Raw genomic sequence first — 27,780 nt, forward strand, 5'->3', positions numbered from 1 at the left:
CGCAGGAGGCGGCTCCGCCGGGGCCGGGCCGATCTCGGGCCCGCCCCGGATCCGCGGCGGGTTCCGCCGATGGCGCCGGGCCCCGCGGCGCTGCCGGTGCCGCTGCTGGTGGCGGCGGCCCGGGAGGCGCAGGGGCCCGGCCGGAGGCGGCGTTTGCCCGCGGCCCGGGCGCTGCAGGCGGCCGGGGAGGTGCTGGCGGTGGCGGCGGGGCTGAAGCCGGCGCTGCTGTGGGACTGCGGCCCCGCGGGCCCGGCCGAGCTGCGGCGCTACCTGGGCCGGCTGCGGGAGGCCGGGCTGGCCGCGGAGCGGCTGCACGTGCTGGCCATGGGCGGCTTGGCGCTGGTGCTGCGCCCGGGGCTGGCCCGGGACCGGCTCCGGGACCGGTCCCCGCCGCTCGTGGATGTGTCGGCGGCGCGGCGGGGCCCGGCGCTCTGCGGCCCTGACCAGGCCCAGGCCGTGCGCCGCCACCTCGCCGCCCTGCTGGGCCACCTGCGGGACGCCGAGGCCGCCGGAGCCGAGCCGGTTACCGCCAGCGAGGTGGAACCCAGCGGCTGGAACCTGTGCACCGTGGCCGGGCTGCTGCTGGGCTACCCCGCCGTGTACACCTTCGCCGAGGGCGCCGAGAACTGCCTGGCGCTCACCCCGCTGAGGGTGTTCACGGCCCGGGCCTCCTGCCCCCGCATCAAGGACGGGCTCCGGGTGCAGATCTGCTCCTTCAGCGTCCCCGAGAGCCTGTGTGCCGAGCTCCGGGACGTGCTGGATGCCTGGTGCCAGCAGCTCAGGGAGGCTTTCGGTGCTCAGAGCGACTTTGTAGATCTCTGCATCTCCAGCGAGGTCGTGTCTCTTCCCGCAGTTGCCTTGTAAAACAGGAGCGTACTCAGACTCTTTAGCCTTCCTCACTGTGTCAGGGACCAAGGCAGAAGATCCAGCTCACTGTGTGTGTTGTCCCCTGCGTCTCTCATGGTCCGTGAGCACTGAAGGCTGAATTGTGACAGCCACTGCAGGACAGTGGCAAAACCAAATATATTTTCTTTTAAAAAAAGTGTGCTCCCAGATGCTCTGCTGTCTCAGTCCTGCCTGCCTACACATCACACCCTGCAAAGTCAGTGTGTGTTTATTTGCAGTGGGCAGCTGAAGATCAATAAATTATTTGAACACCACAGTGCTTTGAATTAGTGAAGTTTATTGTAGGCTCCATGTACTACGTGTACATTACGTGTATATTTCAGGTATATTTACTTCCATGGGAGGTGATGTCATTGTGTCTGAGCCTGCACATGAATGATGGGCACGTTCTGCTGTAAAACCTGCACGGTGGAGCTGCAAAAGGGACTTTAAACCCCTGTCCCTGATGAATTCTTGTGGTGCTGGCAATGATGGGAAGCAGGTGTGGCTGTGGGGATGCTTGGCCACAAGGGAGGCTGGAGGAGTGGGATAGAGCAGTGGGTGTGAGGGGACTGTGCTGAGGAGCCCCCCTGAGCTGGGTTCCTTTGTCAGGTAAAAGTAGAGATGGCCCAGGATCGAGTACCTCCCTTTTAGGGAGGCAATAAATACAGGAGGGGAACTTGGGGATATAAACCCCAGGTAGGCTGGATGGCACAGGCACAGGATGCCCTGTCCCTCTCGTCCTGACAGGGGCTTTGTCCCTCGGATCTTCAGGGCTGGGCAGGGCAGCCTTTGGCAGTAACAGAGCAACCACAGCAGCCAAGGGAAGGGGCGATGTCCCCGTGCTCACAGGAGCTGGCTGGAGTGACACCAGCTCGGGGTACAAACCCAATGTGCACACACAAAACAGCAGAAGGTGAGGTCAGGTCAGGTCAGGTTGCTCTTGGTGAAGCAGAGGTCAGTTCCTGCAGTGAAGTCAGTCATCAGGGAGCTCCTTCACAGGCTGTACGTTGCCAGGAAGGCGGCGATGGCCACTGCTGCCACTGCCACCAGGAGAGGGGTCCAGGGGCTGCGCTGTTTCTGCCAGGAGAAGCTTGTGTTACTGGGGGATGCCACTTCCATGGCAGCCCTAGCAAATGTGCCCTCTACATGGCACAGAGGAGGGGACATGTCCCAGGCCGGTGTGCAGGGCACAGAGGAGGGGACAGGGCACAGAGCAGGGGACGTGTCCCAGGCCGGTGTGCAGGGCACAGAGGAGGGGACAGGGCACAGAGCAGGGGACGTGTCCCAGGCCGGTGTGCAGGGCACAGAGGAGGGGACAGGGCACAGAGCAGGGGACGTGTCCCAGGCCGGTGTGCAGCACTGGGGTCAGGGCAGGAGCTCCCACCTGAGCCTGGCTGCCCTGGGAGCGGTTCAGCTCGTCGCGGCACTGCCGCAGCCGGGTCAGGCACCACTGGTACTCCTGGCTCAGCGCCTCCAGCTCCGAGCGCAGCTCCGAGCACTGCAGGCACAGCGAGGGGCTCTCAGCAGGAGGGGTCCCCTGGGCTCTGTGTGCCCCCAGGGCTGCTGGGCTGCTGCAGTGGCTGCAGCGCCTCGCCCGCAGCTGGGCACGGCTCTGCTGAGCATCCTCGGGTACCTGCAGGGACAGGGCACAGCTCAGAGTCACTGCTGGGGCACTGCCAGCTTCCCACGCCTGCCTGCTTTGCTGCCAGCAGTCACAGCACAAGCTCTTTTCCTATGTGCCTCTCAGCTCTGCGACACTAAAGGATATTGGTTTTTTATAAATCCTTTTTAATAGATCCTTGCTGGCTGAGCACTGCTATAAGAATTGAGGGGCTGTTGGTTGGCAGAAGGCTGGTTTGATGGCAAAGTGTGTGTGAAAGGCTTTGGGTTTTTGGGTTTTTTGCAGCCCACTTGTACAGGCATTGCTTCTGTTAGCAGAGCCTTGCTGTTATATTTATTGTTGTTATTATTGCAAGCATTTTCCTTTCCTCCTCTCCTTCCTTTATGCTCAGGGGCTTGGTTCTGAAAGCGTGGCTTTGGCTTTTCCCTGTGGGGCTGCTGAAGCTCTCCTGTCTGTGAGAGCAAGGGGGGTTTCTACAGGGAGAGCTCTGCTCCTGCAGCCCAGGCTGCTGCACCCTGCCCTTGTGTGCAGGGCCTTCATCGGGGGGTCAGGATAAATCTTAGGGCAGGTAATCCTTACAGGAGCCAGGCCTGGGCACCTGCAGGAGCTTTGGTGATTCTGCTGAGTGACTTCCTCACCTCGTTCTCCTTTGCTGTGAGCTGGGATGTCCTTTTCTGCATCTCATCCTTCAGACTTTCTGTTCCCTCCTCCTCCTCCTCGGGGTGCTCTGACAGAGCGTTTTGTTTCTCCTTGGCAGGAGTGAGAGGTGGGGTCTGTGTGGTGGAAACCTGGTCTAGAAAAGAGTCAGGCTTCTGATGAGAAACAGCTCCAGGCTCTGGGCTGGCTCTAGCTCTTGTTTACTCAGCACACTTTAGGGATAATATTGGTGTGCTATGCACAAAGCAGAAGACACAGGAGCTGAGTTTGTTATCAGTCTCTGCTGTAGCTACAAGTTCATCATCTTAAGAGCAATATTTCTAAGAAGTTGCCAGAAATGCAGGAGAGGGAGAGTTAAAATGCCTTTTTTATTGCTTTCTTTTTGTCAAGTAATTGCAATTACAAACTGGAATGTGTTTTGTTTGGAAAAAATATGGCGGAGCCACTGAGGTAGAATTTGCAGTGAAATCCATTTATTTTTTAAAGTGTTTGCCATCATAAATATGTTTATAGTTTTAATGTTAGCTAGCAAAACAATTCATTCTGTGTAGCTTTAAAATAACCTTTTATTCTAGACCACTGCAGACTTTCCTAGGGTCAGGGCTAGTGTTCCTGTGTCCAGGGAGTGCTACGTGGGGGTTACAAAGTTTGCTGACCTGTCCTTTGCACCGTCACCTCCTGGCCCCTCTGTTGGTTGTTCTGGTTGTGGATCACGTCTGGGAACACAAAAAGCAATATTATTGTCCACAGCACTAAAGGAGACCTCTAACTTTGTGCATTTCTGTGTTACTTACTCTGCAAATGGCTGATTGTTGTCTCCAGTGTCACTTTCTGCTCTTGTTCTTTTTGCAATTTATCTGAAATAAGGATAGAAGATCAAGGTTGGTGTAAATCTCTCTGTATATTTATGCAAGGGTGGTATTTTCTGTTCTCCACATGTGTAGAGTGGAGCAGACGTTGTTGGCTGCCCTGGACTTTCTTCTCTGAAGGGATGTGATTTTTAGCTGTTTATTGCCCTTTCCTTTTTGGCAGCTTTCTCTCTTGTGCCTTTTGTTCAAGTCATTTATGGTTTATTTAAAAGCTGTTCATGCAAGACCTGTTATGAGATTAGAACTGCCACCCGCTTTCTCTTCCCTAATTATGTTTTAAAATAGCCATGTGTGAGTTTAAAATAACGTGTGTGAGTTCCCTCGCTGTGTCTGAAGTGGTGCTTTAGGACATTACCAGCTCCTCTGTCTGCCCTCACCACCAGCACCGGGGCTGATGCTCTGCCAAGGGTGGCAAGTCCTGCCTCAAGCTGAGGACATATCTCAGGTTTTTAGTTCTTTTCAGGTCTCCCATCACATCCTTTCCTCTAGCAAAGCCACTTCTCTGAACTCTTCAATCCAGCCAGGAACAGTTTTGGAGGGCTGTGGCAATCAGCAGCCTTGGTGGCACACTGAGATGTGCGGAGTGCTGGAATGAGCCTGGCGTGGGAGCTACCCTGAGCCCCGGGGAGCTCTGTAGGAGCGCTTTCCCGGCCCCTGGCGGTTCCCGGAGGGCACAGGCGGCCCCGGTACCTCGGAAGCGGCGGATGAGGCCGGCCTGGTGGTCGTTGTCGCTGCGCAGGGCGCTGGCTGTCTGCAGCAGCTCCGTGCGCTCGTCCCGCAGCGCCCGCAGCTCCCGGCTCTGCCGCTGGCTCTGCGCGTCCGCCCGCTGCGCCGGGACACACAGACAGACAGACAGACAGACAGACAGACAGACAGACAGACAGACAGACACGCAGACAGACACACAGACAGACACACAGACACACAGACACACACACAGACACGCAGACATACACACAGACATACACACAGACACACAGACATACACACAGACAGACACACAGACACGCAGACAGACACACAGACAGACACACAGACACACAGACACACACACAGACAAACACACAGACATGCAGACAGACACACAGACAGACACACAGACAGGCAGGCCGGCTTGGCAGGGCTCGCAGCTCTCCTCGTGCTGCCCTGCACCGCCTTCCACTGCTCCAGCCCCAGTGTCCAGCCCGGCCCGTGTGATTATCCCTCTATATCTCTATCTACTGATGTATGTTACTCTTCTAATATATTAATTACAATCGACTTCCAATCCTTAGAATCTGGTTTGAACCCAGAGAAGAGTAATAAGCATAATCCTATTCATACTGGCCCTATCACTGACCCTACACATCCTCCTAACTTCACTAAACTTTTGACTCACCCAAATAACACCCGACTCAGAAAATCAATCCCCAAATAACCCCTGACTCAGAAAAACTATCCCCAAATAACCCCCAAATCAGAAAAAGTATCCCCAAATAACCCCCAACTCAGAAAAACTATCCTCACATGAATAAGGATTCAACCCCCCTGGGATGCAGGGGCAGCCACGGCTGCTCTGGGCACCCAACAGCAGCAAAATCCCAGAGCAGGCTGCTCCTGCAGGGAGCCCACGTACCTGCAGCTCGCTCTGTAGAGCCTGGAAGCTGTTTCTGAGCTCGGTGTGTGCTGTGGTCTCCTTGGTCAGCTCGGCTCTGAGTGTGGCATTGTGCTCCTTCCACAGGGCCAGGTCCTCTCGCATCTCTGCCAGGCTTCTCTGGGGAGCAGAGAGGGGCCCAGGGGTGGCTGTGACCCAGGCCCCAGCGTGCCCCAGGCCCCGGAGGATGCTGCCAGCCTGCCCTGGTGCCACCAGCCGGGCTGTGCTGGGCAGCGCTGGCTCCCGCAGCAGCAGCAGCACACAAACACCCGTGTGGGGCTGATGCCATCTGATGGACAGAGCCAAGCAGGGCAGAGCTCCCTCTGGAACACGTTCCTGTGCTGCCAACAGGCTGGAGGAGCCCGGTGGTACTTGGGATAAAGCTCACTTGTCTTTCTGCAGATATGTTATCCTGTGGGTCAAAGCAATTTGCTGCCTCTTGGGGAAATCCTATTTTCATATAAATGAGCAACTGCAGAAAAAAACAGCTCTGGAGACCTCTGGCCCGGTGTCTGATGGTGTGAGCAGGGCAGGAATGGCCCAGAGGGATGGTGGGAGGGAAGGGATTGCAATTCAAGCTGACAAACCTGAGTACATTTCCCCAGCTGTGAGCTGTCTGTAACCTGGTGTGCAGCTTTTGGAGTGAGTACAGGTTGCACTAAAGCTGCTTTGGGCTTTGCTGAGTAGCTAAAACTTCATTTATTTTGTCTGTGCTGCTGATGGCAAGCCTGTCATCACCTTTCCCTGACATGTGGGTTTTCTTTGTCACAGCTGGGCTAAATTAAAGCCAAGCCAGGTGTAAGACATACTGCTCACCTGAGAGTTCTGCAGCTGCTGCTCTGTTAGGAGTTTTTCCTCCAGCATCTTCTGAAGAGCCTCTTTTGCCTTCTGCTCATAGGTTTGCTTCTGGTCCTCCATCTCGATCAGGATCTTCTTCACACACTCCTTTGAGTAACTCTTGAAACAAAGAAAGAGCTTGAGGTGCTTTATGTGTCAGATTCTCACCTTGCTAAATATGAGTGTTAGCAAACCCAGAGTGTGTCAATGCTGCTGCTAATGTGCTGTGAAGCATTGCTCCAGCAAAGAGTTAAAGTCCTTTTTGGATCCGTATCTCATCAGATTGATGGAGAAACTGAGGCCCGGCCCAGTGACAAGGCTTGGGTTTTGTTTTCCTGCCTTTCCTCACCCGTGTGTGTCAGTGAATCGGACATTACCTGGCTGCAGGCCTGCAGCTGGTTTTCCAGCACCCGCAGTTTGCACCTCAGTTTGTCCTCGTTCAGCTGGCCCTGGGGAAAAGCAGTTGAAGTGAGATGTGAAATCATGAACTGCACAATGTGCCCCCAAAGTTTTGCTGGGTTTGTGTTTTGGTTCATTTTCTCCCTTCATCTGTAATCACATCAAAGTCTCTTCAGTGCTGAGAGCTCAAGGAAACCTTCCCAGCCTCAGAATAAATGGGATATGGGGGAAGTGACACTTTCATGGATTGAAAGCCTGTCCTGAGGGGTTTCTCTGGTTACTGAGTGCAGGTGCTGGCAGTAACATGACAAGTTAGGAGCAAGGGGATTTTGGGCTGTTGTGGCTGGCTTTGGCAGAAATGCAGCTCTGCCTGTCCCCACTGTTCCCTGCCTGTGCTCCCTCCCTGCCTCGAGCTCCAGCTGCTGGAACGCTCCTGTCTGTCTGTTTTCCTTAGAAAATGGTTTGGCTCTGTGTCGCAACATCTGCATTTGGGCAGGGGGATCGAGGGCACGGGATGATTCATTTTCCTCACTGTCATCGGCTCCTCTCGGTGTTAGTCAGGCTGCTCAGGCCCTGTGGAAGCAGACTGCATGCAAATTCACATAACATTGCTAGCAAAGAGTTCACGTGGGCTGTTTTCCACCACCAGTACTGAGAACACCAATATCCTCTGTGCCCACTGCCGTCTGAAGTCACGACTCTGACAAGAAACTCCCCGGTGTTACAGGAATAGCTGACAGAGCCGAGCAAACCAGACTGCCGGTGTCTCAGCACTGGTTAGATTTGCACAGAGGCACATTTACAGTCCCAAAGACTCCATTTTCCCATTTCAGCTGTTGGTGCAAAGAGCTAAAGGCTCTTAGTACGTAGGTGGAATTTTGAAAAGCAATTTTAGATGTGCAATGTTCTGCCTGGTTTTCCTCAGCTCTCCTCCTCCGCTGTCTGCACAGGTTCCAGCTGTGCACAGATGTGGCTGTGCCATCATCCCTCCATCCATCATCCATCCATCCATCCATCCATCCATCCATCCATCCATCCATCCATCCATCCCTCCATCATCCATCCATCCATCCATCCTCCATCCATCCATCCATGTTCCATCCATCCATCCATACATCCTCCATCCATCCATCCATCCATCCCTCCATCCATCCATCCATCCATCCATCCTCATCCATCCACCCACATCCATCCATCATCTGTCATCCATCCATCCATCCATCCATCCATTGTCCCATCCATCCATCATCCATCCATCATATCATCCATCCATCCATCCATCCATCATCCTAAATCATCCATCCATCCATCATCCATCCATCCATCCTCCATCATCCATCTATCCATCCATCGTCCGTCCATCCATCCATCCATGGTTCCATCCATCCATCCATACATCCCTCCATCCATCCATCCATCCATCCCTCCATCATCCATCCCTCCATCCATCCATCCCTCATCCATCATCCATCTCCATCCATCATCCGTCCATCCATCCATCCATCCATCCATCCATGTCCGTCCATCCATCCATCCATCATCATCATCCATCCATCCATCCATCCATCCATCATCCATCCATCATCCATCCATCCATCATCCATCCATCCATCCCTCATCCATCCATCCATCCATCCATCCATCCATCCATCCATCCATCATCCATCCCTCCATCCATCCATCCATCCATCATTCATCCATCCCTCCATCCATCATCCATCCATCCATCCATCATCCATCCATCCATCCATCCATCCATCCATCCATCCATCCATCCCTTTGCCAGCCCCACCTGCCTCACGGAATCCCCTCTCAGCAGCAGCATGTGCCTGTTGGCTCCAGCACAGGGGGGGATTATCAGGCTGATGAAAAGCTGATTTTAGGCCGATGAAAAGCTGAGTTTTAGGCTGAGGAACAGCTGATTTTTAGGCCAATGAAAAGCTGAGTTTTAGGCTGAGGAACAGCAGCGAGCAAGAGGCAGCAGCAAAGTCTCTCCTGTCCTGCACAGGGCAGCGAGCAGCAAGGAGCACCCACCTGTTGGTATTCTGAGGTTTCGTGGCCACTTCCTGCACCTGTGGCTGGCTGTTTTTTCCTGCTCACGTTATATTAGAGGAGCAAGTGAAGGCGGAAGTTTCTCACCACAGGATGTGTCTAACACAAGTTTTTGTCCCCCCTCACCCAATCACTCGCTTCTCTGCCCCAACAGAACTTTCAAACCACACTTTTTTAAATGCCACAGCAGCACGAATTGTTTGATTTAAGGATCCTATAAAAAAGCCCCATATATCACATAAAATAGATAATCTTAATTTTGCATCCTCATAGAAGACACAAAGGGCCTTTTCTGCTGTTTGTCCCACCCATCCTGAGGAGAGAGGCAGGGGAGGTGATGGGGGGTCCTGCAGCTCTCTGGTACCTGCCAGGATTTCTCTGAAGCCTGCAGCAGGGTGGACAGGAGCTCCTGTAAAATCACCATCTTCTGCTTGAGCAGCAGCTCACGGTGCAGGGCCTCCTGTGGGACAGGGACACGGTCAGTGGGGCCAGAGCTGGGGCACAGCCCAGAGCCCCAGCCCAGAACCCCTAGCCCAGAACTGGCCCTGCCTGGGCTCCAGGTCTTTGGGGTCTGTTGGCTTTTTCGGCCATGTTAAAACTGGCCTTTTAACACCCCTTCATTCAGCAATATTAATAATTTTAATAAGCATTATTCTTGGTGAAAACCAGCTGTCCCAGTGGGTGCTGAGCACTGGTTGCCACCTACCTTCAGGTAGTTGGAAAGCTGCACCATTTCCTGAAAGGGAAAGGGCAGGTGTTTAAAAATAGGATTGTTTCAGTTTATAAACATGGCATGAACTTGCTACAAAACTAAATAAACTTGCTAATAAAAACAAACTTTTTAAATAAAGATGAATTTACAGCCTATATTTGGGTGGAGAAGGAGAGCCTGCTGGGGTCCTTTGGGTTAGTTTTTCCAGAGAAGTGGAAATATTCCCACAGCAGTTTACCTTTCAGGAGTTCCATTACCTGTGCTTTGCTTACCTTATTTAAAACTGCTATTCCCCAGCTGCAATGACAAACAAAGAGCGTTACTGAGGGAGGGTCTCCAGCTGGACACCCCCTCCCCAGCTGTGTCTGTGCAGCCTTCGTGGGAGCACTTTGGGCATGGCCAGGGAGGCAGAGCCGCTCACTCTGTCTGCTGGCTGGAGTCTGTCACTGCCGAGCTGGGCAGGGTCTGTGTCCCCGTGGAGGCGCGGGGACAGCGTGGGGACGGTCCCCCCCCGGAGGGGCTGTGGCTGTCCTTCGGTGAGCGCGCCCGTCTCTGTCCCGGCAGGGCCCCCCCGGCCTCGGGCCCCAGGTTTCTCCTGCGGAGGAACTCGGCCTGCCGGGGGCTGGTGGCCGTGCCCCGGCCCGGGGTGACGCTGGCCCTGCAGCAGGTGGCATTGACCCGGCCCCGCCGCCGCTCCCGCGCCTCCTGCCGCCGCTCGCTCCTCTCCTCGTAGCTCTCGGCCCTCCTGGGCATGCTGGCCCCGTCCCCTGGGGGCTGTGCCCTGTGGAACAGCCCAGAACACGGGGGATCAGTGAAATTCAGCCAGTTCTGGGGTTTGTGCGTGTGAGGCAGTGCTTCAGGAGTGCCAGTCACATCTAGGCTACTCCCGTGCTGTTTAGTTTGTATAAAATCTGCTCTGTAATTCTTTACACTGTCCTGGTGGTAGCTGTGGGGTGCTCAGAGCTCATTCCTGGTGCTTTCTTTTACTGTAGGGGTCTCCTTTGAATGTGAGCAGCATTTTTGGGGTGGTGCCTGGGTGGGGAAGGTGCCCACAAGCCTCAGCCAGGACACTGCTCCAAAAGCTGAGCATTTTTCAACTTATTTTGCTCTGTTTTTGTGTGTTCCGCTCAGCCTCCACTCGTCCATCTCTTCCCACCAGGAAAAGCTCACTCCTCTCCCACCTGTGCTGCCTCTGCCTTGCCCAGCCCGTCCCAGGGCTGTAAAAGCCTCAGCTCACCAAAAATGCACTGAAAAGCAGGATAAAGCTTAAAGAAACCCAACCCATTACTCACCCCGGGCTGAGCAAACCCTGGAGGCTTTCTTGACAAGCCAATGCTCCATTTCCTCCTTCTGCTACCCCAAATTACCCTCTGTAATTAAACCTGTCCTCTATCTTTGCTTTCCAAGCTGTTACACTTCTTGCTCCAAGGGAAACCAGGGAAAACCCTCTGCTTCTTGCTGGTTCACGTTACAGCTCCCCAGTGCCAGTTGTGCAGGCTGAAATTGGGGTGAAAAAGGAGGGAAAAGGTGCCTGGTGCTGCCCTTGGCCTCTGCCAGCCCCATAACTGGTGCTGTGGTGCCGCACACTTACCTGGTGCCAGGCTCCTGTCCTGCCCCTCGGGTGCCGTGCCCAGGCGGGTGTCTCAGGGCAGGAGCACGCCCCAGCTGCCCTCCTCATGCCCAGCAGCTCATGCTGTGCTCTCCTGCTCGCTCTGTGCAACAGGAAGCGCTGCAGCTGCGGCCGAGCGCCGGTTCCTGTCTGCGCCCACAGCCTGGCCCAGCGGGGTCGCGCTTATCTCAGGAGCGCCGAGGGTCCAGCCTGGCCCCAAGCAGAACCAGCAGCTCGGTTATCTCCTGGGCATCTCCCCGTGCTGCTGTGTGACACTCAGGGGGAGCTGGAGCTGCCCGTGGCACTCAGGGACGGAGTTCCCCTGAGCGGCTTTGGGGAAGCACAGTAATGCTATTATTGGAAGGCTCCTTGCAGGTTGGAAAGGGGAAAAAAAATCCGTGTTTTGGCAGCTGAGGAGAGGTCAGGAATGGCAGAAATTCGTTAAGGTCTTTAGAGAAGTGAAAGCTCCGTTAATGCAAATCGGGAGGAGGTCTGTTCAGCCAGCTGGGCGCTGATAAGGGCGCCCTGCCCTGATAAGGGCTGTGCACGTGGAGAAGGAACACCCGGAACAGCAGAGATCTCAAAGCAATATTGGATTTATTTCTACAAAGACCGGCATGGAAGGGATGTGTGACAGAAATCTCCCAATTCAGAGACTCTCTCGTGGCTTTGGGGGCTCTGTGCTGCCTGGCCCAAGGCCTGGTGCTGGGCCAGGGCTCAGCTCAGCTGCCTCGGTGGCTCTCCAGAGGGAGCAGTGTCTGCAGGGTGAGCAGAGCCCTGCTGCTGGGCAGGGCAGATACTGCTGCAGCCCTTCTCTGAAGCGCTTCCTGGCTGCAGAAAGCCCTTTGCAAGAGCTTATTGCTAAAAAGGACATTTTTGTGCTGCATTACAGACTCCTGGAGTGCCCTGCCCCAGGCTGCCAGGGCGTCAGCACAGGGATGCCCCAGGGTGTGGAGAGGGCACCGAGCAGCTGGGTTCACAGGCAGACCTGTCCTGAGCAGCTGGGCTCACAGGCAGACCTGTCCTGAGCAGCTGGGCTCACAGGCAGACCTGTCCTGAGCAGCTGGGCTCACAGGTAGACCCATCCTGCTTGGCCCCAGGTGTCCCAGCACGGCCCCAGGTGTGCCAGGACAGCCCAAATGCGCCAGGAGAGGCCAGGTGTGCCAGCCCATCCCCAGCTGTCCCAGCACATCCCCAGCTGTCCCAGCACATCCCCAGGTGTCCCCGGTGTCCCAGCCCATCCTCAGCTGTCCCAACACATCCCCAGGTGTCCTTGGTGTCCCAGCACATCCCAGGTGTCCTAGCACAGCCCAAGTGCACCAGGACAGACCAGGTGTCCCCAGTGTCCCAGCACATCCCCAGGTGTCCCCGGTGTCCCAGCACATCCCAGGTGTCCCAGCCCATCCCCAGGTGTCCCAGGTGTCCCCGAGTCCCGGCACTACGTTCTCCGCACGTTCTCCAGGCGGTAGCTGCCGCGGAGCAGCCCCTCCAGCAGCTCGGGGGCGAGGCCGTGCAGGAGCAGCGCGGTGCCGACGGCCGGCCCGGGGTAGCGCAGCTCCCGGCGGCGCAGGGCCCCCGCCCGGATGATCTCCAGGGCACACTCCTCCTTGGGGGCCGGGGTGTCGGGGATGACGTGGGACACGGCCTGTACAGCGCTCTCTGCAGTGGGGACAGGGATGGGTCAGGGCGACACAGCGGCATCGGCTTTGGGGGGTTCGGGGCACCCCAACCCCTCAGATCCAAACCCACAGAGCCAAACCTGCAGACCCAAACCCACAGAGCCAACCCCACAGACCCAAACCCACAGAGCCAACCCCACAGACCCAAACCCGCAGAGCCAAACCTGCAGACCCAAACCCACAGACCCAAACCCACAGAGCTAACCCCGCAGACCCAAACCCACAGACCCAAACCCACAGAGCCAAACCTGCAGACCCAAACCCACAGACCCAAACCCACACACTCTGGGATCTGACCTGCTTAACAAGGCTCAGAACAGTGACAATGACAATTATAAATGTCCTTCCCTTCCCTTTGCTTTCCACCCCTGAGTTCACTGAGAGCCTGGCAGAGTTTTGAAGGGTTGGGGTACTGTTCCCACAGCTGCAGAGGCAGGGGAGGCTCCAGCAGCTGTGGCAGAGCAGGGTGGCACCAGGGACAGGGGCTGGGCTGGAATGGGCCGAGCCACAGCGGGGTCTTGGCAGGGCTGAGCTCACCTGTGTTGATGTAGCCCAGGATGCAGAGCGTGATGGAAACGTTGATCTTGTCTATGATGAGCTCCTGCCTCAAGGAGCTGAAAAATCCATCTAGGGCGAACTTGGTTGCGGAATAGGGAGCAGTAAAAGGGCCAGCAATTTTACCTGGAGCAGAAACACAGGGCAGGTGTTTAGGTGCTGGGCAGGCACCAGACTGCACAGCTCTGCCTTCCCCTTGCCCTGCCAGTAGCTCCAGTGCTGGGATGTAGGGTGTTGGGATAAACTGAGAGATAAAGCACACTCAGGAATGTTCAAATTGTGACATATGGCACAAAGGGCCTTCCAGAGCAGCTTTTGTATCCCTGCAGAGATGCCCAGGTAGTGCCAATGTGTGTTCAGTGTGTGGCTGTGCCTGTGAAATCACCTGCACGGCAGAGTGGGAAGGTGATCAGAAGGTGGCAGGAGCCGGACAGGACAGAGGATAAATTTCCCGGGGGATTTGAGTTGTGCAGAGTTAATAATGTGCTGCCCCTGAGTGCCAGCCCTGCCTGTGGTCCCTCCTGTGCCTTTTGGAGCAGTCTCAGCAGGGACTGTGGCAGGAGAGGAAGGGCTGTGGCAGGAGCTCACCTGCTATGGATGAGACCACCACGATGCTGCCCTCGCTCTCCCTCAGCAGGGGCAGGGCAGCCGTGGCCAGCGCCACGTAGCTCACAAAGTTGGTCTCCATGAGGCTGCGGACGTGCCCCACGTCCCCGCTGAAGAAGGTGAAGCCGCTCTGGCCGATGTGGTTGAGGATGAGCATGTCCAGGCCCCCTGTGGGCAGAGCAGCTGTGGCACCAGCCACGGGGCCAGCACCTGCTGGGGCTGCGCTGCGCGGGGCTGAGCAGGGAGCACCTACCCCAGGTGTTCTCAGCCTCCCTGAGCACCTCCTCGGGCAGGCTGGGGTTGGCCATGGAGCCGCTGATGTAGCGGGCGGAGGCAGCGCCGAGCTCCAGGCACCGCTCCACAACCTGGGGAGAGAAGGGGCTCTGAGGGACCCACCTGGAGGGAAACCAGCCTGGGCTGCAGGGAACCCAGCCCAGACTGCAGGGAAACCAGCCTGGGCTGCTCCTGTCCAGGGCCAGGCAGGGCTGGGGCTGGGGGAGCCCTGGGGTGGATGTGCAGGTACCAGGTATGCCCAGGGGTGGATGTTCAGGTGCCAGGTGTGCCCTGGGGTGGATGTTCAGGTGCCAGGTGTGCCCTGGGGTGGATGTTCAGGTACCAGGTGTGCCCTGGGGTGGATGTGCAGGTACCAGGTATGCCCAGGGGTGGATGTTCAGGTGCCAGGTGTGCCCTGGGGTGGATGTTCAGGTACCAGGTGTGCCTGTGTGCCCGGGCTGGGGTGAATATCACATCCAGCCCAGCACGCCCCCCTCGCCATTTACTTTCTGCAGCTTGGCCTCTGTCCGCGCCGTGAGCAGCAGGTGTGCCTCCATCCGTGCCAGGTGATATGCCATCTGCTCCCCGATGCCGCTGCTGGCTCCCGTCACGATCACCCGCTTCCCCCGGAGCATCTCTGCCGAGGAGGGTGCAGAGCTCAGTGCTGGCACAGTCCTGGCACAGCCCTGGCACAGCCCCGGCACAGTCCTGGCACAGCCCTGGCACAGCCCTGGCACAGCCCCGGCACAGTCCTGGCACAGCCCTGGCACAGCCCTGGCACAGCCCCAGCACAGCCCTGGCACAGCCCTGGCTGCCCCTCTGCTCCTCCCTGTCCCTGCGGCTCCCCTGTGCCCCTGCCAGCCTGGTCAGACCCCGCTGCAGTCTGACCCCAATCCCAGCGGGGTGGGGAGGCCTGAGCTCTGCACCCCTGCCCAGGGAGCGGGGAGAGCTGGCCAATAAAGGATTGAATGTTTAAAGGGAAAAGTGCTTGTTTCCCGAATAAGTCATTGACAGGGGTCAGGCACTGTCCCAGCAGAGCCAGGGTAGCTCTGTGAGTTCTCCCCAGCTCTGACCGCTTGCCTGGGGCAGCCTGACCTCCCCTCAGCCCTCCCTGGCTGTGCCAGCCCCGTCCAGGTCTCTGTGCTCGGCACACGCTGCCCCTCTGGTGGCGCTTGTGGAGTCTGCTTGTCCCTGCTGGTCCCTGCTTGTCCCTGCTGGTCCCTGCTGGTCCCTGCTTGTCCCTGCTTCTCCCGGGACTCACCTTCATTGAAGTTCTCAGGTGCTGAGTAAAAATAAAAGGCCAGTGCTGCTCCCAGCAAAGGGATGAGAATCTTGAGCAGCAAGCCCATCCCTGTGCAGAGGAAAGGCAGGAACCAGACGAGCCCCACGGGGAGGTGAAGGTGGCTGCAGCTCGCGAATGGGCCTGGGCAGTTTTGAGCTGGCTCTTATCTCGCACAGGTTTGCTGTTGGACCTTTTCTTTGCCCTGCCGGTGATTTAGCAAACATTAACCTAATGGAGCGTGTGGCTTTGGACTTTAGGCTGTCCCTTTGCACCCTGGGCCTGCCAGGAGTGCCAGGTGTGCTTTTGGACAGAGGTGAAGGGAAGGCACTGAGCCGTGGTCAGGTGGCTGCCCAGGGGCTGGGACAGCAGTGTCCCCTCGGAGCAGACATCCCTGGGAGCATGGACATCCCTCTCTCCCCCTCTAAACCAGGAGAAGCCCTTTCCTTTCCTTTCCTTCCCTTCCCTCCCTCTCTGGCTGCCCGAGGATTCACTGAGCAGCACTCCTGTACACGTTCACAGCCAGACCTGGGGAGAGCAGGGCTGCCACAGGTTCCATTTCCCATCCACTGCTGATGATCCTGGGTTATCCTCTGGGACATCACCATGGGGGCAACACTGGCAGTTTGTTGGGGGGCTCTTACCCCTAAAATACATCCCTGTGGAGGAACCCATGGGTTGCAAAAGGCAGTAAAGGAGCCAAGCGGATGAACAGGAAAGATCTTCAGCTTTCCCAGGGTTGTGATTCTGCTCAGTGTCTGCTGGCAGGTGGCAATTGGCTTTGAGGGTGACTTTCTGAAAGTTTAAAGGGCAGAACCCACTCTGTGTGTGCTGGTTTGTGTGGGTAAGAAGAAATTAGGAGAGAATTGTTCCCTGTGAGGGTGGCAGGCCCTGGCACAGGTTCCCAGAGCAGCTGTGGCTGCCCTTGGATCCCTGGCAGTGCCCACAAACAGCTGGCAAAGGCCATAAATCCCCGCCAGCACATGCAGCGCTGTCCGGCTAATACACTTTATTTAATAATTAGCTCAATAATTTGCATTGCGCGGCCGGGCGGGGCCGGCAGGGCACGGAGGAGCCGCCAATGCGGCCCCGCTCCGTCCCTGCGGGTGCCGCCAGCGCATCGCGAACCGGGCGGGGGCGGTGGCGGCCGGGAACGGAGGAACGGGGCTGGCCGGGACCGGGCCGTGACCGGAGACCCTCCCAGGGCCGGGACTCTGCCGGGGTACGGGACGCTCCCGGGGGCTGGGGACCCTCCCGCTGACCGGGACCGTCCTGGTGACAGGGGTCCATCACGGTGACCGGGACCTTGCCGGTGACAGGGAACCATCACGGTGACCGGGACCGTCCCGGGGGCCGGGGCTCAGAGCGGCGGGCGGGGGGCGGCGGGCGCGGCGGGCAGGCGGTAGCGGCTCCGCACCAGGTAATCGAGCAGCTCCGCGGCGCAGTCCCGCAGCAGCAGCGGCAGCCGCGTGGAGCTGTAGCGGTAGTAGAGCTCCCTCCGGCGCAGCGCCGCGCCCTTGAGGATCTCCAGCGCGCACTCGTCCCGCGGCGCCGGCCGCTCCTGCAGCACCTCCGCGGCAGCGCGCACCGCGCGGTCTGCGCGCCCCCGCGTCAGCGCCGGGGATGGGGACAGAATGGGGATGCCCAGGGATGGGGGGAGAATGGGGAGCCCCGGGGATGGGGGAGAGAGTGGGGGATCCCTGGAGATGGGGGAGAGTGGGGATCTCTGGGGATGGGGGAGAGTGGGAGGGATCCCAGGGATGGGGGAGAGCAGGGACCCCCGGGAATGGGGGGAGAACGGGGATCCCCGGGGGATGTGGGGAGAGCAGAGAACCCCAGGGGATGGAGGGAGAGTGGGGATGGGGGAGAGTGGGGAACCCCGGGGACGAGGGGAGAGTGGGCAGCCGAAGGAGTGTTGGGCTGTGCCAACAGCCTGTGCCAGCCTGTAAGCAGTGCCCAGATTTACGTGGCACAGGGAAGCAAATGGCTGTTTTTGGGGGCAGACAGGTGGGATCCCCCTGCAGCAGGGGTGACAGGCTGAGGGGGCAGGAGAAGGAGCCGGCGTGGGGATGCCCAGCCCTGGGCAGGGCTGGCACAGCTCTGCTCTCACCTGTATCGATGAAGCCGAGGATGCAGAGCGTGATGGAGACATTTATGTTCTGAATGGTGAACTCCTGCCTCAGGGAGCTGAAAAATCCATCCAGGGCAAACTTAGTCGCAGAGTAGGGGGCGGTAAAGGGGAACCCGACTTTACCTGGGCACAGAGGGAAGTTCTGTGTTAGCACACGAGGCTGCTCTGCCTGAGCTGCTCTTCTGCCCTCCCTCACAGACTGGATTTTACCAGGGAAGTGCCATCCTGGCACCTGAACAGCAGCCAAAGCTGTGGCTCACATCTCTGCTCAGGGCATGGGCAGCCCACAGGAACCACAAAACCCTCAGAGAGGAGAGATGGAGCAAAGCTGGAACTCCTGTCCCTGGCCTGAGCTGCTCACCAGAGCCCTGACCAACGCAGCACTGTGGGGTTTAATTGGCCAAAAACCAAAATGGGGCGATTGGATCGAGCAATCGAGTGTTAAGCAGTTATGGCTCCTGGAGGGTGCCTGGTGTCCCTGTGTGCTGCTCTGGCACTCAGCCCAGGTGCCTTTGGGCTGCCCCATGTCCCCAGCCTGGTGGCACTGCCCACTCACCTGCCATGGATGAAACCACCACGATGCTGCCCTCGCTCTCCTTCAGCATGGGCAGGGCTGACGTGGCCATGGCCACGTAGCTGAGGAAGTTGATTTCCAGCAGCTTCCGGACGTGCTCAACGTCCCCATCGAAAAAGCCAAAGTAGGACGCACCAACGTGGTTCAGGATCAGCATGTCAAGGCCTCCTGCCAGCAGAAAAACAGGCATTAGTGCTGGGGGAGAGGGCTGCAAGCAGCAAAACAACATTTCCTGGGAGCAGAATAAGTGCAATCCAAGGAAATCAGGTTTTTGGGTCAGAGCTGGGGCCTGTTATCTCCAGAGCAGGGATACAGCCTGGATGGTGGCTGCCAGGAAATATTTTGTTGTGATATATTTTGTTAGTTCAAAACACAAATGCCACAGCCGAAGGGGGATCACCCTGAGCTGTCTGTGGGACAGGAGGGAGAGGAGTGGGGAGCTCCCTATAGAGCTGGAGCATTTCTGAGCTGTGACCCTTGGCCACAGTGGCCAGAGCTGTGGATCCCCCAGACCCTGGCACTGGGCTGATGAAATCCAGGGCTGTGGCACTGCAGCAGGGTGCCAGGAGGCCACAGGGCTGCAATCAGAGCGCAGTTCAGTGTGAGAGGCAGCAGTGCAGAGGAGCGGGGTCAGTGTGAGAGGCAGCAGTGCAGATGGGAGTGGGGCTGCAAGGGGCAGAGTTAGGGGAGGTTTTCCCCGTCTCTCCCTTTTTGCCCGTGGCAAACAGCAGGGCCGGGATGCTGGCAGCGTGCAGAGCGGGCTCACACGTACCCAGCACTGTCTGTGCCTCCCTCACCACGCGCTGGGCGAAGGCCGTGTCCTCCATGGAGCCGCTGACGAAGCGCGCCGAGGCTGCGCCCAGCTCCAGGCAGCGCCGCACCACCTGCCGGGCCAGGAGCGGGGCTCAGCACCTGCCTGGCTCATCTGGGGACCTCGTCCCTGCCCTGGGAACCCCTTCCCTGCCTGGGAACTCCATCCCTGCCCCAGAGAGCCCCATCCCTGCCCTGGAGCCCCATCCCTGCCCCCAAGTCTGCTGGCTCTCAGGTGTGGGTGTCGGAGCTCCCTGTGATGTGTCCCCACCTAAAACCAGCGGTTTGGGCTTTTGGGAGTGTGTTTGGAGCTTTGTGAGCTTCAAAGGGAGCCTGGAAAATGATTCCTTGGGTGAGCGCGTTACCCGAGGCAGTCTGGCTGCTCCTGCGTGCAGGCTGGGCTGGAAATGCAGGAGCAGCAGCAGGGGCAGGGGCAGGAGCCTGCTGTGGAATGAGGGTGTGTGGGGATGTGTGTGCAGCTCAGACACTGCGGCGTGGAGTGTGGGGAGCTGTGTGTGCAGGGGGGACTGCCAGGTGTGCAGGAGGGGACTGCAGTGTGTGCAGGAGCTCCCAGAGCACAGGGGTCTGTCACCATGACCTGTGACTATCACCATTGTCCATGTGTGACCTGTGCCCAGGTGGGACCTGTGACTGTCCCCATGCCCAGCTGGGATCTGTCTCTGTCCCCATGCCCAGTGGTGACCCATGCCTGTTCCCATGCCCATGTGTGACCCATGCCTGTCCCTGTGCCCAGGTGTGACCCATGCCATGGCTGTTCCCGTGGCCCTGCTGGGAGCTCCCATCCCCATGTCTGGGTGAGCCCTGCCGTGGTCCCCAGCCGTGCCCATTTACACTCTGCAGCCTGGGCTCTGTGCGTGCCGTGAGCAGGACGTGGGCGCCCATCCGTGCCAGGTGATATGCCATCTGCTCCCCGATGCCCGTGCTGGCTCCCGTCACGATCACCCGCTTGCCCCGGAGCATCTCTGTGACACAGGCACAGCCCTGCAGTCAGCCTTGTGCTATTAGAAAAACCTCAAAACTGAGAAATAACAAACCCCTGGGTGCCCTCCAGATCAGCAGGTAATTGGAAGGTAAATGAGTGTAACGCATCCAGCTCTCCCATCCCATGGAAAAACTGTGGAGCTGCTGCATCTCCCCGAGGAATGCAGGGACACAGGGACAGCTCTGGACTCTTCCAGCAGCTTTTTCCACAAACCAGGACAAAATTTATCAAAGCCCCAACTATTCTGTAACAACAGCAACCCACTGAGTGCGTGCTCCAAACTTTAGCCCTTACAAATCCCATTTATAAATTCTTTTCCTGCACTCAGGAAAATGGAGCACCCAGTGCCCTCTCCCCCTGCCTCACCTGCTCCCTCAGGAGGTTTTTCTGCACAGTCCCTGCTCAGTTTGGTTTAAATCTTTGTTAGAGCCCCTTTCAGTATCCACCACCCCACAAAGGCTCGGCCTTGCTCCGAGCTCTGACCGGTTTCCATGCAAAACACCCAAATGTGGCTTTTTGTCGTTCTTTCCTTAAAGCCAGAGTCCCTTTGGATACTCACCCGGTTTGAAGGCGTCCCTCGCAGAATAGAACCAGAAGGCCAAAACCAGTCCCAGGAAGGGAATGAGAATCTTTTGCAACCGACCCATCCCACCGTGGAGCCAGGAAATGCAGCAGGAGAGAGAAGGAAGGAACAAAAACCCCTGTGCAGAGCTGCTCCTGAGGGAAGCAGCGCTGTGACCCTTTAAAAACCCATCAGCCGAGGAGCTGCGGCTTCCAAAGGCCTGGAAAATCACGGCTGGGGGGATGGAGAAGCCAAGCCAAGCTTTGCTGTGCTCCCTGCAGCTCGGCCTGGCCAGCGGGGCTGTTTGGGTCCTGCCCGGCTCTTTTCATATTTCCTGTCCTACATTAAAATGCAGAATTTTGCACAACACCCTGGAAGAGGTGTGTCTTTGCTGAGCAGCATCAAGTTTCACTTGGAGAGCATCAGAGGGAGCCCGGTGCAGGTGGTTCAGCGTTGTCCCTCGTTCCTGCAGGCCCTGGGCACGGATGGGGCACGGGGGCAGCCCCAGATGGTGCTGGGCACCCCGGGCAGGGCTGCTCTGTGCCCCAAGGCTGCTCCTGCCACCGGGGAGCTCTGGGCAGCTCCTGCTCCCCAAACAGCCCCAGGAAAGGCTGATGGAGGGGAAGGGGTTTGTGATCCTGGCTGCTGCCAGCCTTGGAGGGGCAGAGCCCAGGGCTGTGCCCAGAGCGGTGCCCAGAACTATGCCCAGAGCCCAGAGCTGTGCCCAGAGCCCAGAGCTGTGCCCAGATCTGTGCCTAGGGCTGTGCCCAGAACCCAGAGCTGTGCCCAGAGCTGGGGCTGTGCTCCCAGGGGATGCTCCTGCCCTGCTGCCTGCTCTGGGCATGAATTTGTCCTGCCAGACCCAGCAGAGGGGAGAGGGAGCTCGGGGAGCCCTGCAGGGAGCTCGTTCCAGGGCCCAGCTCAGGCAGGTTTGTGCAGGCAGCTCCAAGGCTGAAAACACTTGGCAGGAATTTGGATTCCGCTTTTTTTTTTTTCCTTTTTTTGAGTGATATTTGGTTTTTTTTCAAATCTTGGTCAAATGCAGAGGATTTTCCTTTTTATTTTTTATTTTTTCCTTTCCCCTCTTGCTTTCCTTTATCTCATAGACATTAAAATGTTATTTTTCCTCCCCGGCTGTCCCAGTGCCCTTTGCCATGAACAGAGCTCTAATTCCTTTCTTTGCAGACAGAGCCATCACAATATCAGGGTCTGCCCTCAGTTCCTTTTCTCCTTGCACATCCTGCAGCCCCCATGGCTGCCAGCCTGCACCACTGGAAATGCGCTCCCAGTCCCAAGGGAGATGAGAGGGTTGGAGAATGGCTTTGCTTTGACATCACATTTCTGCCCACTGCTGGTTTACAGCAAACACTGTGATGTTTAAGTCGTTTCCAAGCCCTAAATCTGTGTTTTTTCCCTGTGTGACCAAATTGGGAATTGATGCCTTGGAATTCCATTGTTGAACAGTGGCTGCTGGGAGCCCTGGCCCCTGTCCATGTTCTCAGTGCCCTTGGGGCTGACATCCTTATCTGCACCCCTAAATTTAGCCTGGCAGCCCTGCAGTGTCCATGTCCACTGCAAATAGCACTGAGGGCTCTGAACACATCCAGCCCTGCCTTGGAGAGGCTTCAGCTCCTGGGATGAGGGGCTGGATGGCAGCTCCAGGCTGAAATCAGATCTTTGAGAGATGGCTGCACACAAAGGCTCACCAGATTCTGTGCCAGCTGCATTCTTCCTGAGAATTTAATGTACCAGGGAAGTATCACGTTCACAGGTTGGAATAAATCATATTCAGACAAGTCTCGGAACAACAGAAATCATCCTCATGGGAGCCCGGCAATGTAACTCAGCCCTGGGGCAATGTGTGGCTGTGCCCAGGAGTTTGTCCTGCAGGGTCTGGGGGTAACTCAGCCTTAAATGCTCTCCCCAGCTGCTCACTGGTCCCATCTGGTTTCTCTCTGCTCTATCCCAGTGTCTATAATTAAACAATTTTGCAATTGGCACCTTGCAGGGGCTGTGGCCATGGCCCCGTGTGCTCCGGGATGCTGTGGGGTGCTGTGGGACGGCCTGGGGTGCTGTGGGGTGAAATCAGGGATCCATACTGGTCTAATTCCCTCTCTGCAGAGGGTGCCAGGTCCCTGCAGTGCCCGGGGCTGTGGCAGAGCCCGGGCTGGCCCCAGGCTGGCCCTGCAGGGTGAGCTGGGTGCAGTGCCCAGCCCAGGGCAGGGACAGGGACAGGGCAGGAGCAGGGCTGTGCTTTAGCTGTCTAATCCCCTTAGCTGACTTAGGAGCGGCTATTTTGACTGCTCCCAACCCTCTTTGCTTTAAGCTCATCACCTCGGGGCTGCAGCCCTGGGCAGAGGAGGGGGAGCAGCAGCAGGGCAGCAAACCTGGGGGGTCTGGGGGGGCACCTGGCTGGGCTGGGACTGTCCCCTGGCTGTGATTGATCCTTTGAGGTGATGGCCACAGCTCTGGGCTGCCCAGGACTGTCCCCTGGCTGTGATTGATCCTTTGAGGTGATGGACACAGCTCTGGGCTGCCCAGGACTGTCCCCTGGCTGTGATCAGCCAGACACAGCAGCCCTGGGGGCGCCTCCATCCCCCAGGCACAGCCACAGCCACAGCCCCCATCTCCCTGCGCTGTCCTCACACCAGGTGTGCCCAGGAATTCCAGCCCAGCCTTCCCTGCTGGGAATGTGAAACCTCTCTAAAAGCTGGGATGGGCAGGGCAATGGAGCTGGTGGGTCCCTTCAGGCCTGAATTCTCCAGTTTTCCCATGAAACTCCCATCGGTATGGGTGAGGGGGGATTGTTCAGCCTTGCCAGAGAAGGACAAGTGCAGCCTTGCCAAAGGGCATTTAGTTACAGACTAAATACTTTTAGTTACAGACTAAATTCATTTAGTTACAGACTGAATCCATTTAGGTACAGACTAAATGAGGTAATTCTCAAACACTATTTTTTAAAAAACCTATAATTTTAATGAGGAAAAAGTACTTTAAATTTGAAAGCTTGAACAGATTTTTGGGCAGATACTGGGTAGGATTCTTTCTCCGCTCCGTGCTGCTGGGTTTGTTTGGGTAACAGAAATAATCGTCAACAAAATGAATTGTGGGTTGTGTATTATGAAAATGAAATAGTGAACTTCAGCCGTATTCTGGTATTTTCAGGTCCTGCTCTTATGTAGGAACTGTGCCCTGGGCACTGAGGTCTGGCAGGGCTTTCCCATTTTCCATGATCCAGTGCTTGGCCCAATGCTTTGCTGTGAGCTGAGAGTGGCACGCTGCTGGTGCATCTCCAGTTTCCATGAGCTGTGTATGCTGCCACCCTTGTCCTGAGGGTGTCTTTGAGCTGATAAGGAGATTTCCTGCCCTGGTCAGGACTGGCAGGGCCTGTTTGCTGCCCTCCCCCTGCAGTGTGGTCAGGATCACTCAGCCCTGGCTGGCTGCAGACTTTATTTGACTGACATGACACAGTCCCAAATGCAACAGATTCTTGCTAAGCCCCAGAACATTTTTGAAATAGGTGAAAGTCCTCTAATGGTCCTGGCAGGGCTCTGAGTGGAGCCTGGAACAGTTTCCACACCCTCCAGGCTGTGCCATCTCTGTGTTTTTCCATCTGTGTCACCCTGTGACTCTGGAATCCAACACTACCCTGCACACTCAGGTGTCTGTGGCGGCTCTGTGAAAAATCCCAGAAAGGTGGAAGGGTTTTGATTTTAGGCTTTGTGAAAGATCCCAGAAAGGTGGAAGGGTTTTGGCTTTAGGGTTTGTGAAAGATCCCAGGAAGGTGGAAGGATTTTGATTTTGGCTTTAGGATTTTTAGCTGTGCAGCAGCTGGAGCCTGCTGGAGGGCTGCCAGGGCAAGAGTGGGGTTTTGGTTTATTTTAAACCAGTTCTGAGCACACGTGGCCATGGCAGGGACAGATCTGTGCCACTGAACCCAGATAACCCCTGAGTCCAACACCGTGGCACCCGTGTGACACAAATGTCACCTCCTGGCCAGCTGGGCCCTGGGGAGGGAGCAGAGGGACAGACAGACAGACAGACAGACAGACCGACCAGCCCCAGAGCCGCCTCTCTGCGTTTATCTCCTCCACTGTCCCCCGTGTCCCCCCTGCCCCGCAAAAGGAGCCAGAGCTGTGACCAAAACCTCAGCAAGCAGCACGAGAAGGCTCTGACAATAACAGCAGCAAGAGAGAACATGAGTACCATATAAAATATTTATTGATCTTGCAAAATGGTGTAAAACGCGTCCGTATGAAAAATAAGAAACCACGCTGTGCACGGCGCACAGGTTTATACCAACAAAAGGTATTTTTCCCCACTGCTGCACAGCAGCAAATAAAGCCCTTCGCTTGTGGCGGGTGTCAGACGTGCAGCCTCCTCGGGCCGAGCCTTCCCTGCGTGCTGGAACCCCCCTGGTGGAGTCTCTGTGTGCAGATCAGCCTAGGACGCGTGCTGCCGGGTCACCAGGGCCCTCTGCAGCGCCGGCTGTGCCTTGCCCTTGGCCAGCACCAAATCCTCCCTTTGCTGCTGCTCCCGGGCCGCCCCGGCCTTGTTCTTGTCCTCCTCGTCCTCCAGGCTGGGCTGGGAGCTGAAGGGGCTGCACACGGTCTCCACCAGGCCGATGACCACCCCGAAGAAGGCCAGCACGCTGCCCAGCATGTACAGCTTGACCATCTTCCTGTTGGGCTTCTGGCTCAGCATCTCCTTGGCGAAGGGGATCAGCTCGTGCATGGTTTCCATCTCAGCTCGGCAGCAGCGGGGTCTGGTGAGGTTTCTGGAACAGAAGGGAGAGGGACGTGAGTTCGATCCAGCTGCTGTGGGGGCAGAGCTCCCTGGGCTCCCTGAGCTCCCCGCAGACCCGCAGATGGGCTTCTTTAAATGGGGATGGGGGATTTTGCTGAAGGTTTGCTTCAGGAAAACACAGCCACCCTGTCCCTGTAGTGCCCCAGGACAGTGCCAGAGCCACCGTGCCCAGGGCAGAGCCAGAGCCACCCTGTCCAGGGCAGAGCCATCCTGCCCAGGGCAGAGCCAGAGCCACCCTGCCCAGACAGAACCATCCTGCCCAGGGCAGAGCCAGAGCCACACCCTGCCCAGGCTGCGGTGGGGTCACACACTGCTGGTCCCGCGTGTTTTGTGCAGCGTCCTGACCCATAGCATCCCATCCCCATCCCGTCGCATCCATGCCCTCGCAGCCCTTACCTGGTGTGTTGTGCGGGCTGTGCTGTGCACTGGGGCTGCGGTGTTGCTGCAGTGCTGAGCGGTGCAGGGAGCGGTGCAGGGAGCGGTGCAGGGAGCGGTGCAGGGAGCGGGGCGCTGTCGCCGCTGCTGTCGGTGTCGGTGTCGCAGCCGCTGCGCTGCCGCCGCTGCCCGGGGCCGCCTCCGCCGCCTTTTATCGCCGCCGGGGCGGGCGGGGCGGGGGCCGGGCCGGGAGCGGGGCCCGGAGCTGGGGCCGGCCCGGCCCCCCCGCGCTGGCAGCTCCTGCCCTAATCCGGCCAGACGGGAAAAAAACCTTTTTTTTTTTTTTTTAAACCCTTTCCTCCCCCACTCTGTAAATTTTTTTTATTCTTTCTTTTCCCCATTCCATTTCTTCCTCCTTCCATTTCTCCTTGTGTTTTCCCATCCCTCCTTCCATTTCTCCTTTTTCTCTTAAAGAATTTATGTTTTACCTTCCTCCAAAAAAAACCCCCAAGATTTTCTCAGTCTAATTCCCCAACCAGAGATCTGATGCCTGACTTGCTGTACCTGCTTCTGCAATAAATATTTCATATATCCAATTTCATATAATTCACAGAGGCTTTGCTGATTGCCTGGGAGGCAGGGAGAGGGTCTGTGTCCACAGCTCCCAAAACAGGGCAGGGTTTGGGTCAGGGCTTGGGGCTGTGCGTGGCCAATTCACCAAAATGTCCCTGCCCTGCTGCCAGTGGCCAATTCACCAAAATGTCCCTGCCCTGCTGCCACACTGCAGGCAAGGGGGTGAGAAAACACCCCAGGGACTCAGCAGGCTGGTGTCAGCAGGCCGAGGTGTGACAGTGTCACCCCAGCCGAAGTGTGACCCTGTCACCAGACTGAGGTGTGACAGTGTCACTGGGCTGGGGTGTGACCGTGCTTGTGGAAGGTTTCTCCAGGTGCCTCCCCAAAGGGAGCCATGAGCAGGTGATTCTGCAGGTGTGACAGCCCCTGACTTCCTGGGAGTGAGGGAACTTGGGGAAGATCCAAAGATGGAGAGGTTACATCAAATCAGATCCACTCTTGACTTTTCCTGCACTTGGTGTCAATCCGTGTCACCCCCTTTGTGTCCCCATTTGTGTCCCCCTTAGTGTCACTCTCTGTGTCACCTGCAGCACGGTGCTGTTCCCATCCTGGGCTGCAGCCAGGCAGTGTTGCACCAGTAACCCCGGCATTACTGATGATGCAACAACGATTGCATCATCATCATCATCACCCCCATCATTGCTGCGGCTGCAGCTCCAGCAGAGCAGACACTGCAGGAACCCTCTGGCTTCCTGCACATCTCACTGAGCCCAGAGGGCTGCCAAAGCCATGAGGAGTTGTTGGTGATGGACTCTGAGTCAGACTTCTGGGCAGATCCATGTGGCTGAGAGGATGGGAATTGCTCTGCCAGGCAGTGTGTAGAAATTAAAATATCAGCTGACGTTGTAGCAGCAGTTTTAGGGAGAGGTTGGTGCATGAAGAAGGAGGTGAAGCTCATGTCCTTCCTGCCTTCCTCCCCTCCTCCTCCTCAGCTTTGATGCCCCCCACACTGCTCGGTTCCCTGCTCACGAGACTGGGCACCACTGTACCACCCCAAAAAGGGGCACAGCCCTTGAATCGGTGGGATTTCCCTGTCTCTGAGCTGTGCCGGGTGTGGGGCAGTGACTCAGCCCTGGCTCCTCACATCCCGCACGTCCCGAGGCTGCCCGGCCCCCACAGCGCTCCAAGGAAACGCTCCTGCTGAAAACTTGGGTTTTTTTGGTTTTTTTTTTGCAAGTTTTGAGTGTGCTTAGGAAATTGTATTGCAAGACTGGCTG

The 27,780-nt window shown here is 57.2% G+C and overlaps 5 protein-coding genes across 5 annotated transcripts; 1 reads left to right on the top strand and 4 right to left on the bottom strand.

Annotated features, from left to right (window-relative positions):
* The first annotated feature begins 69 nt into the window (after positions 1–69).
* C26H1orf74 (chromosome 26 C1orf74 homolog) lies at positions 70–1,160 on the top strand. The gene has a single exon (XM_064733249.1). It carries the CDS (start codon positions 70–72, stop codon positions 862–864), a length of 795 nt encoding a protein of 264 aa, XP_064589319.1. The 3' UTR covers positions 865–1,160.
* On the bottom strand, positions 1,148–11,392 carry TRAF3IP3 (TRAF3 interacting protein 3). Its single transcript, XM_064733248.1, has 14 exons — positions 11,260–11,392; positions 10,090–10,449; positions 9,941–9,965; positions 9,663–9,692; positions 9,321–9,416; positions 6,883–6,954; positions 6,485–6,625; positions 5,651–5,788; positions 4,726–4,861; positions 3,961–4,023; positions 3,823–3,882; positions 3,148–3,302; positions 2,273–2,521; positions 1,148–1,965 (listed from the first exon to the last, which is right to left on the bottom strand). Exons 2-14 carry the CDS (start codon positions 10,419–10,421, stop codon positions 1,882–1,884), a joined length of 1,581 nt encoding a protein of 526 aa, XP_064589318.1. The 5' UTR covers positions 10,422–10,449; positions 11,260–11,392; the 3' UTR covers positions 1,148–1,881.
* A 466-nt stretch (positions 11,393–11,858) lies between these two features.
* On the bottom strand, positions 11,859–15,819 carry LOC135458079 (11-beta-hydroxysteroid dehydrogenase 1-like). Its single transcript, XM_064732997.1, has 6 exons — positions 15,652–15,819; positions 14,897–15,027; positions 14,371–14,482; positions 14,100–14,285; positions 13,494–13,637; positions 11,859–12,936 (listed from the first exon to the last, which is right to left on the bottom strand). Exons 1-6 carry the CDS (start codon positions 15,737–15,739, stop codon positions 12,716–12,718), a joined length of 882 nt encoding a protein of 293 aa, XP_064589067.1. The 5' UTR covers positions 15,740–15,819; the 3' UTR covers positions 11,859–12,715.
* Positions 15,820–17,029: 1,210 nt separating this feature from the next.
* On the bottom strand, positions 17,030–20,903 carry LOC135457956 (11-beta-hydroxysteroid dehydrogenase 1-like). The gene is made up of 6 exons (XM_064732809.1): positions 20,747–20,903; positions 20,037–20,167; positions 19,147–19,258; positions 18,357–18,542; positions 17,780–17,923; positions 17,030–17,265 (listed from the first exon to the last, which is right to left on the bottom strand). The coding sequence occupies exons 1-6, from the start codon at positions 20,832–20,834 to the stop codon at positions 17,030–17,032; spliced, it is 897 nt and encodes a 298-aa protein (XP_064588879.1). The 5' UTR covers positions 20,835–20,903.
* Positions 20,904–24,952: 4,049 nt separating this feature from the next.
* On the bottom strand, positions 24,953–26,116 carry G0S2 (G0/G1 switch 2). The gene is made up of 2 exons (XM_064733060.1): positions 25,952–26,116; positions 24,953–25,526 (listed from the first exon to the last, which is right to left on the bottom strand). Exon 2 carries the CDS (start codon positions 25,490–25,492, stop codon positions 25,193–25,195), a length of 300 nt encoding a protein of 99 aa, XP_064589130.1. The 5' UTR covers positions 25,493–25,526; positions 25,952–26,116; the 3' UTR covers positions 24,953–25,192.
* Positions 26,117–27,780: the final 1,664 nt, after the last annotated feature.

Source organism: Zonotrichia leucophrys, chromosome 26, assembly GCF_028769735.1.
Source record: "Zonotrichia leucophrys gambelii isolate GWCS_2022_RI chromosome 26, RI_Zleu_2.0, whole genome shotgun sequence".
In the NCBI taxonomy this organism is placed as follows: domain Eukaryota; kingdom Metazoa; phylum Chordata; class Aves; order Passeriformes; family Passerellidae; genus Zonotrichia; species Zonotrichia leucophrys.

Excerpts from the sequence above, each read along its gene's own strand:
- C26H1orf74 (XM_064733249.1), top strand. The coding sequence starts at position 70 with ATGGCGCCGGGCCCCGCGGCGCTGCCGGTGCCGCTGCTGGTGGCGGCG.
- LOC135457956 (XM_064732809.1), bottom strand. The coding sequence starts at position 20,834 with ATGGGTCGGTTGCAAAAGATTCTCATTCCCTTCCTGGGACTGGTTTTG. Across the intron at positions 17,924-18,356 it reads GGTGGTTTCATCCATGGCAG|GTAAAGTCGGGTTCCCCTTT; the intron begins GTGAGTGGGCAG and ends CTCTGTGCCCAG. Across the intron at positions 17,266-17,779 it reads CCTCGGCTTCATCGATACAG|ACCGCGCGGTGCGCGCTGCC; the intron begins GTGAGAGCAGAG and ends GGGGGCGCGCAG.
- TRAF3IP3 (XM_064733248.1), bottom strand. The coding sequence starts at position 10,421 with ATGCCCAGGAGGGCCGAGAGCTACGAGGAGAGGAGCGAGCGGCGGCAG. Across the intron at positions 9,693-9,940 it reads GAATAGCAGTTTTAAATAAG|GAAATGGTGCAGCTTTCCAA; the intron begins GTAAGCAAAGCA and ends TTTCCCTTTCAG. Across the intron at positions 9,417-9,662 it reads AGCTTTCCAACTACCTGAAG|GAGGCCCTGCACCGTGAGCT; the intron begins GTAGGTGGCAAC and ends CCTGTCCCACAG.
- G0S2 (XM_064733060.1), bottom strand. The coding sequence starts at position 25,492 with ATGGAAACCATGCACGAGCTGATCCCCTTCGCCAAGGAGATGCTGAGC.
- LOC135458079 (XM_064732997.1), bottom strand. The coding sequence starts at position 15,739 with ATGGGCTTGCTGCTCAAGATTCTCATCCCTTTGCTGGGAGCAGCACTG. Across the intron at positions 14,286-14,370 it reads GGAGGCTGAGAACACCTGGG|GGGGCCTGGACATGCTCATC; the intron begins GTAGGTGCTCCC and ends CTCTGCCCACAG. Across the intron at positions 12,937-13,493 it reads CCTGGGCTACATCAACACAG|AGAGCGCTGTACAGGCCGTG; the intron begins GTGAGCTCAGCC and ends TCCCCACTGCAG.